Source organism: Puntigrus tetrazona, unplaced genomic scaffold, assembly GCF_018831695.1.
Source record: "Puntigrus tetrazona isolate hp1 unplaced genomic scaffold, ASM1883169v1 S000000148, whole genome shotgun sequence".
NCBI lineage: Eukaryota > Metazoa > Chordata > Actinopteri > Cypriniformes > Cyprinidae > Puntigrus > Puntigrus tetrazona.
Window position 1 is genome coordinate 860,616 of NW_025047824.1, and position 9,385 is coordinate 870,000.

General features: G+C 40.0%; 1 protein-coding gene across 2 annotated transcripts; it reads left to right on the top strand.

The window, feature by feature from the left end:
* Positions 1-19: 19 nt before the first annotated feature.
* On the top strand, positions 20-5,077 carry rprd1b (regulation of nuclear pre-mRNA domain containing 1B). Of its 2 annotated transcripts, none has more exons than XM_043230231.1 (8): positions 20-232; positions 946-1,124; positions 1,837-1,966; positions 2,054-2,193; positions 2,420-2,541; positions 3,325-3,451; positions 3,529-3,704; positions 4,386-5,077. In XM_043230231.1, exons 2-8 carry the CDS (start codon positions 974-976, stop codon positions 4,626-4,628), a joined length of 1,089 nt encoding a protein of 362 aa, XP_043086166.1. In that variant the 5' UTR covers positions 20-232; positions 946-973; the 3' UTR covers positions 4,629-5,077. The 2 variants fall into 2 exon arrangements, with proteins under 2 accessions (XP_043086166.1, XP_043086167.1); XM_043230232.1 differs by having other exon boundaries at positions 2,423-2,541.
* The last annotated feature ends 4,308 nt before the right edge of the window (positions 5,078-9,385 follow it).

Sequence of the window (9,385 nt, forward strand, 5' to 3'; positions counted from 1 at the left end):
CGACTCGTTTGTTTACCAACCAACTTGGAACAGAACCCCATCGTGTCCGCGCGTTCGGCAAAAGTTTCGAGGATTAAACCCGCGCGTCGCATTTTATTAATTCGATTTGTCGACATCTCGACTTAGGCCACCCTTCGGGTCCGCGGGAGGTCGCGTTCGGGGGTTTCCGCGCGCGCTGAGCCTCACTGAAGTTGAATCCAGATTAGGCTAACGTTACAAAAACTGCTGACAGGTGAGGATTTATTTACGTGAACTTTGTCTAACCTTCTTAATTAGCGTTGGCTGCGTGTCTCAGAAATTACGCGTCGCAACTAATCACCTTCTCAACTGATCAATAACTCGGACTGCATGCATTTTAAGTTCAAACTCTTCTATTACGTCTCCTTCGGTGATCGCACAGAATGCATTTATGCAATCGAACTACCTTTACAAATGCTTTGTTTATGTATGCATATTATATGTGCATACTTTGACTATATTGCTCTTTAAAGTGCAATTATTTCACGTGGTCTCTCGTGACGCGAGAAAACGAGGTCATGAATCCTGCGTGCATAACAGCTATTCAAAAGTGACTTAATAATGTGTATGCATGCATTACTTGACTAATGAATTGGGTTATTGTAGCGTTTTTATTTAATATAAGGCTTCCGGATTAAAATTTATACGAGTAATGTGTCATTTTTAACTTTTTTTTTATTTGTAGTTAATTTTTAACGTCACTGGATTGTGAAAAAAATAAAATAAATAATAATAATAATAATAATCCACGTCGTAGCTGTGATATAATAAGAATTACAGCAAAAATCGGTAAATAAACTAGTAGTTTTAAATGCAGAAGAACAACTGCCCGTATGTTTATGCTTCATATATTACGTTCTAATTATTATGGTCTGTTTTCGATTTTCTTAAGTGGCGCAGCTCAGAGCTGTTCGTGTGTCTCCTCAGGGTTGTTTGGCGAGGGAGAGCGGTCAGCATGTCGTCTTTCTCCGAGTCCGCGCTGGAGAAGAAGCTGTCTGAACTGAGCAACTCGCAGCAGAGCGTTCAGACTCTGTCTCTGTGGATCATTCATCACCGCAAGCATGCGTCCTTCATCGTGCGCGTGTGGCACAGGGAGCTGAAGAAAGGTAAGCGGCCGAAGGAGAGGAGCGCTCCTAAATCGCTGGACACCCAAGATGCGAACGGGTTTGTTTCTCTTCATCGGGTTTGGAGAAATGCGGCGTTGCGTGGATGGGTGCCGTCGGAAGGAGATGAAAACATCACGATAAGTCCATCGGTTAACGCCTTGAGAAGTGTTTTTTTTTTAATTAACCATTGCTCCTGGCTAAAATGTGTGTCTGTACTGCATCGGGAGAGAAATCTGCACAAATGGAAAAACTTCGATGGGATTTTTTTCACTGGAAGAGGTGTTTTTATAGATTATGGACTTGCTTTTTGGCCGTAAGCGTCGGCTTGAAGTTAAAGCGCCTTATTGGTGGATTTGTTTGCGTGCAAATCTTCTCTTCGCAAGACGTTAAGCGATGGATAGGAGCAGGGTGGATAAATGCGATGATTTTATCTTATTCTGACGGCACCCATTCACCTCGGAGCATCCGTTGCTATGGCAATACTACGTTTCTTCAAATCTGGTGAAGAAACAAACTCATCTACATCTCGGCTGGCCTGAGAGTGAAGACATGTCAGGAAACCTTCATTTCCTCATTATATAATATGAATCCAGCCTTTACTGGACTACTCTTAGCTTGCACTAGGCAACTAGTGTAACCTTAAAAACGTGCCGAGATGCTCAGACGTTAAACCGGAGCGGTTTGGTTGGTAATGAATGTGTTTGTCGTTCAGCGAAAAGCAGCAGGAAGCTGACGTTCCTGTATCTGGCGAACGACGTGATTCAGAACAGCAAGAAAAAGGGTCCCGAGTTCACCAAAGATTTCGAGGGCGTCCTGGTCGATGCCTGCTCGCACGTGGCCAGGTAAACGCAAGCTGCACGGTTTCTCGTCCGGGAGCGCATCTGTCCCGTCTCACTCACTCACGCACGCTCCGTGTCTTTCTCCGGCAGAGATGGAGACGAAGGCTGCAAGAAGCACATGGAGAGGCTGCTGAACATCTGGCAGGAGAGAAACCTGTACCGCGCAGACTTCATCCAGCAGCTCAAGCTGGCTATCGAGGACTCGGACAGTCCCAAACAGAAGCCCGCAGGTCAGCGCAGCGCAAACGCTTCTAAAAACATCCCAAGATGCTCCTGATGGATGTCAATGCATTTTCACCATTTATGCTCCGATTTGTGTCATCACTACTACAGTAGTTATATACTATAAATGCAACCTTTTTATTTTTTAGCAAATGCATGCTTGTGATGCTTGTCCTGTGGAGTGTGTCGACTGCGTCTCTTTTTAGCGACTAAAAGTTGCGTGGTGTTTTGTAGCAGATGACAGAAAAAACTTAAAAAGAAGCTACCAGAAGGTCCAGGAGGAAGAGGAGGAGGAAGATGACGACTACAGAGGTCACTATTCTCCTCGTGAGACAGATGCAGCTGCTCCACAACTGGTACGAATGACGAATTGATGCTTCATATGCATAATTATTTTAGTATTTTAAATCAATATCAGTAGTCAAGATTTATGATTTATGATTTTCTATGTATATCTATTAGTGCCGGCAAATGATTAATCGTGACTATGTATGGCATATTTATTATGTGCATGTATAAATACATACACATGCATGCATATATTTAATATAATTACTACTTTTATATATTTAATATATAATTTTATATATATATATATATATATATATATATATATATATATATATATATATATATATATATAAACATATATATTAAAAAAATATATATATATATATATATATATATATATATAAACATATTTATTATGTTTAAAACATGCAGTAACAAAAACATTTATTTTGCATGCATTAATCTCGATTAATAATTCGACAGCACTAATATCCATCTGTTTTAATTACTTCTTTATTTAATTTCGAATGCTCCTGCAATATGAAAAATATTGAAATTGAACTATATAAACAGAAACGCTTATCAATTCTGAACATAAAAGCTTAACTTTGGATAAAAATGCTGTAATATGGATCAATGTCTACAATTAAGGTTGTTTTTTTTTTTTTTTTTTAAACGAATCCCCAGAACTGTGGCTGGAAAAAAAAAAAATAAGTTTGTAAATTTAAAAAAAGATATAATTTAAATGTGAAAAAGCTTGGGTAGTTGATTTGACGTAACACTGCAAGATATTGCTATAACCGCTTATGATATGTGATGAGAAGCTGTTTTTTCTTGGCGGTCCTCAGACGGAGGATCTGGTGAAAGCGCTGCAGGATCTAGAGAACGCTGCGTCCGGAGACGCTGCCGTGAGACAGAAGATCGCCTCGCTGCCGCAGGAAGTGCAGGACGTCTCTCTGCTGGAGAAGATCACGGGTGAGGCTCGCGGGGGGGAAACATGACCGCTTCCTGTCAGACAGGGGTTTCTGATCAGCTCTCCGTATTCCCTGCAGACAAACAGGCGGCGGACAAGCTGTCGAAGACGGTGGACGAGGCCTGCCTGCTGCTGGCCGAGTATAACGGGCGCCTGGCCGCCGAGCTCGAGGACCGGAGACAGCTGGCCCGAATGCTCACAGAATACATCCAGAGCCAGAAAGAAGCGCTCAACGAGAGGGAGAAGAAGCTGGAGGTACTTCCAAACCCCATTTCTGAATATCGGAGCCGGGGTTTTCCAAGCGATGAAAGCGGATGTGATTTTCTTTTACCCTCAAACAACAAGATAGCATTATAAAAGTCGCTCAAGAAAGCGTGGTCGATGATGAAAACACGTTTTGTATATATATTTATTTATATTTATTTTTTTATATATATTTACTTTTAATTGTGTGTGTGTGTATGTATGTATGTATGTGTGTATATATATATATATATATATATATATATATATATATATATATATATATATACACAAAAATATATATATATACACACAAAAAATATATACACACACAAAAAATATATATATATACACACACAAAAAATATATATATACACAAAAAAATATATATTTTTTTTTATTAATTATATATATATTTTATTATATATTTATTTTTAATTTTGTGTGTATGTGTGTATATATATATATATATATATATATATTATTATTATTATTATTATTATTATTATTATTATTTATTTTTTTATTTTTTTATTTTTTTATTATATTTTTATATTATATAACATTATAAATGTATATAGTCATTTCAGATCGATTTAATGCATCTTTACCGAATTAAACCGTATTCATTTATTTAAAAACGACAAGCAGAATGTTGTTTTTGTTGTTGACCGCTTCATTCTGTTCTTGCAGGAATACAAGCAGAAACTGGCTCGCGTCACGCAAGTGAGGAAGGAGCTCAAGTCTCACATCCAGAGTCTTCCGGACCTCTCTCTTCTACCGAGCGTCACCGGCGGCCTGGCCCCGCTCCCGTCCGCCGGGACCTGTTCTCCACCGACTGAACCGTCTCCAAGACTCTGTACGATCAGACACTGGGCTCCTCCTCGCCGACGTCAGGAGCGGAGCGAAGATCACGCCGTTCGTTTTTTCCATTAGTTCTCAGCTAAGCCTCGCCGAGATCGAACCCGCCAGTCATTAAACCGGACTCAGAGAGTGTGGAGGTTTCGTTTTTTTTTGTGACTTTGCCGTAGAAAGCGACTCCCTTTGCTTTGTCTTACACCCGTAGGTTTTTAGTTCTATCGCTCAGCGTTCGATCTCGCTCCAGTTTGGTTTTCGGGAAAGAGGCCGAGCGGCGAGGATTCGGTTTTTAAACGCCTCACGAGTTCACGGTATCAAGAGAAAGCGATTTAGAAACCCGTCGTCAAAACCGATATATTTTGGATAAAAAAAAAAATACTAATAATAACCTGACCCGTTTTTCTTGAAATTATTATTTTGCTGATGAATTTGCGAGAAAACACAAGCGCGGTCGCATTTTCTTTCTCGGTCACTGTATGTTTACAGTGTCTCTCATTAAATGTGACTGAACACGTCCAGTACCTGAATGCGTTTTGATGCGAGTGAATCCTTGAGGTTTGTGTTTTTTGCATTAAAGGGCCGGCGCGTCGCCGAAATGCAGAGCGGCCGAACTCTGTCCGTTTCCAGTGTTGAATTCGCCGGGGAATGGAATATCAGTGCATCATTATTATTTATTCATCTTGTGCTCCGTGATCGTGTCATTTCCTTTAGTTTCTGGAGTCAGCTTGTTTTAATGGCATGTTAATTTATGCTCTTGATGAGCAATTTGCCGATAAATTAAACAGCATTTTTAGCAGGTAAAAGGTCACAGAACCTACAGTCAACTGTACGTTATTGGAAACAAATAATAATAATAATGTAGTATTTACATCGTAACTGGCTTATAAGAATATGGTTATCGTCTACATTGATATTTTTTGTATTTGTAAACTACTATTATGTATTATACTATTATATATAGGTAAGGAGAGACTCCTCTGAACCCTTCAAGTCTAGGAGACAAACTAGGTTTAGGATTAATTGGGCGTTTTTATATAAAGTGTGGATAGTTTTGCAAAAGAAATCGCCAAAAGCAAACTTATGCAGCAATTGTAAAAGAAATCTGATATATATATATATATATATATATATATAGATATAGATATAGATATAGATAGATATATATAGATAGATATAATGTAGCGATAATGTTGTTGGGGGTGTTTTTCACGTGCAGTGCTTTCCAAATGAGTCTCAAGCGAGGTTCTCCAGCAGACCTTTTATACTTAACCCCATTTGAAGACTGAAAAAATAACAACGCGGAGTCCTCACTGTAAAAAAAAAAACAAATTGTATAAAAATGTGCACAAAAATGACCAATTTGTCTGGGGCCCGAAGAAACTACCAATAATGTCCAGAGAGTCAATAGTAGCATTTCTATTATATATTAAGTAAGCTAAATTGTATTCTTCAGTGTTTCCCAGTAGTCAACAGCAACTTTTGTTACTTTAAATATAACTAATATTTAGGTTATAATGTTAAAACCTCCGGTAAAAACTGTCAAGTGATAATATGACCATATATGGAGCTCCTTCAAGTCGGAAACAACACACCTGTCCAAATTACGTCATCGAGCCGCCCCAGGTAGGGACTGGTTCACGCGCAGATGAGCTTCACCGATGATTCATTCAAACAAGTGTACAGCTCGGATCAAGTCGTAAAACATGGCCGGCCGCATCGCTATGTTCACCTTGCTCGTCGCCGTCGGTACGTAACGCTCGCGCTTGTCTGTCGATGTTTTCCTTTGAAGCGAAGGCGATAAACGTGCTTCTCGACAGGCGGCGGGGAGGTCAGCGTGAGAAGGGGGGAGAAGCTCTCCCTCAGCCTCGCCGCACTCGAGCCGAAGATGGTGAGTCTGCGAAAAGTGCACGGAAAGGAGGTCAGAGAGGTGTTCTGCTACTGCTCCCCGGAGGAGCAGAGCCGTGGCTGCAGACCCAGCGACTCCGGCAGGTTTTCGCACCGAGTTGGTGAGGAGGACTTCTCCATAACCTTTCTGGACGCTCACACCAGCGACAGCGGGCTTTACGAGCTCCAGATCATCGATGGCAAAAACGAAGGGAAGAGTTATTCAGTTACGTTGACCGGTGAGTATTTTACTATCCTAATTATATAGCTATGGTAATATGAAGAAAAAATATATATATATATAAAAATATATATATAATATTATTATTTTTATTTATATATATATATATATTTTTTTAATTATATTGCTTTTTATTAATTCAATATTTATTTATTTTTATTATTTAATTATATATTTCTTATATTTTAATAATTAATAATTAAAATAAAATTTAATAATATATATATATTTTTTTTAAAGCCAACTTTGTTATTGATGAAGGGAAGTGACGTGTTGTTAACAGCTGTTTTTGCTTGTTTGTAAATGCCTTGAAACACACCGCACCTATGTTTTGTGTGCGTGTTTGGGGCTTTTCCTGGGTCCTCCTTTTCTGGGTCCTAGTGACTGAGTGCTCTGTAGGGTGCGGCAGGTTTGAGGGGGGTTATCCATGCAGGTGTTGTGTCATAACACATCTTTCATCTTGCGCTATTAACTAAACCAATGCTGTAAGCAACAGCACTTTTCCATTCAGACAACACATTTATATGTGGTGGAACCGGTGTTTCATGGTTGAAAGCAGTGCTCTTTCCCTGCTAAGTCGTATAAATGCACTACTTTTGCTTCATGCCATCACTCGCAGGGCTAAGCGTATCAAATATGAAATGCAATGTTAAATGCCAAATATTAAACACACGAAGCTCTGTTTTAGACCCAGTCACAGAGAGTGAAGCAGAGTGGGTCAGGTGAGTGAAGTCGGGCAAGTACATACTTGACATTTTTCAACACAAAAGGACACTCGGAAGACGGTTTCCAGGACATTAGTAAACACAACAATGCAAACAGCCTACATGTAATGCTTAAAATTCTTTAATTATATATCCGGTTATTTTTTTGTCCCATACAGAGCAACAGCTCCGTTCCATTAACCCTGAACCTCCACCCATCCGTGCATTTACGCCACCTGCTACATCCACCAAAGCAGAAGAGATATTCGGGATAGATGACCTGACCACCCCGTTCGGCACAAAACGAAATCGCAAAATAACAGGGGGCATCGTAGGGGGCCTCTCAGTGATCGTTGCGGTCGTTGTTATTGGTATCATCTGCCATAAACAGGCAAGTATCATCATTAGTAGATTAAGCAAAGATTCTGTTTTGGTATTAAATGTTTTTGTGTTAATATCTGTTGTGCCGTTTTGTTTGTGCGGTAAGTATTTATCTGCAAGACTTAATGAAACCACATCGTTATTACAGTAGATGATTAAAACATTGCAAATATTGGATATATAAATGTATTGTTTAATTTCTTTACAATTTAATAGACTTGAACTTTTCTGTAGCAGGTGCACCGGCCAGATGGATCCTTCGAGGTTTTGTAGGGCTGCTCCGTGGACAATAAAGAAGGACCTGTACGTGGAGCTTGAAAGGATGATTAGCGAAAATGAAAACTGCGAAACGAGACACTGCGTGGACTCAAAAGACTGCCGTCGAGATCTCGCGCAAGTCCCCGTCACACAGAAGCAGCAGCAGCTCTTCTCAGAGACGAGCAGGAGCTCAGATGTTCGATCAGAAACACGACGGTGAAGATTCCCACCAGACCAGACAGAACCAGACGAACCAGAGCCTCGGTGACCCCGCAGCGATCCACACAACCTGAAAGACAGAAGACACCTTCTGTAGAAAAGAGAGCGCTTTCTGTTGCGCTAGGAAGAGAGTTTTTTGTGGCGAATGACCGCTTTACCTTCCTGTCGTGGGCAGATGTCTTTGTGAAGACGGACGGTTTTGTTGTTCACCGGGTTTGTTGCTGTACAGCTGTAGATCTCCGGATCATCATGATGAAGCTCTAATGGTAAACTGAGGTTGATGTTGAGATCAGGATCGCTGGTCCGGTTCAACAGTTCACCTCCTTTGTACCACGAGATGAACACGTCTCGGTCGTTTCTCACCGAGCAGGACACGGAGCACGTTTCCTCCATCTTTGATGAACCTAGAAGACATGGTGGAATCTGTTTAGCTGTCCTTTTGCTTACAGGGTGTCCACAGGTCCCTAAAAAGTAATCACATGATTGCTAATGTTATTGTAATTCAAAAGAAAGTTCTTAATCTGACTGGAAACAGCCCTACGTGTATAAACGCTGGTGTTTTGACATGAAAGATGATGCATGCATTTTAAAAAAGTTAAATAGTTAATTAAATCTGCATGCTTATATATTATTTAAAACACAACACTGATGAAAATATTGCTTCGGAATAAATGTACTCCAACAAAAATCATAGTGATGCTGTGCTTTTGTGCGTATATTTGTATTGTCTGCTGATAAGAAAAATTCTCTGTATATCGTGATGTTATTTATATCAGGGTTTTAACAAATATTACATGTGTATTATGATGTTTACGTCTTGCTTTTCATATCAAGTGGTATTATGAAGGTCTCAAATGTAACCTGGCCCTATCTGTAGAAAGCGTGTCTTGGGTTTATGGTCTTTTTCAGCACTGAGCTCTTGCATCCAGAGACTGAGGTGTGTGATAAACCTGCTGGACTGGATTGTTTCCGTGGAAGCCGTATTGCTGATAACCTGCCTAATACCTGTCGGATTTATAAACATCCAAACTTTAGGGAGTGAGTACCTCCTTTGAACGTTTTCGTCAGATTTTAGCCGTTTTCCGCTTTTTCTTTGTGTGAAACGTTTTTCCTCGCCTGTTCCAGTTTATTACCTCGAGCTTGTCTTC

Bases quoted from the DNA above. Each gene is read 5' to 3' on its own strand.
- rprd1b (XM_043230231.1), top strand. From the start codon at position 974: ATGTCGTCTTTCTCCGAGTCCGCGCTGGAGAAGAAGCTGTCTGAACTG. The intron at 1,967-2,053 runs GTAAACGCAAGC...TTTCTCCGGCAG, and splicing joins GCCTGCTCGCACGTGGCCAG to AGATGGAGACGAAGGCTGCA. The intron at 3,452-3,528 runs GTGAGGCTCGCG...TATTCCCTGCAG, and splicing joins TCTGCTGGAGAAGATCACGG to ACAAACAGGCGGCGGACAAG.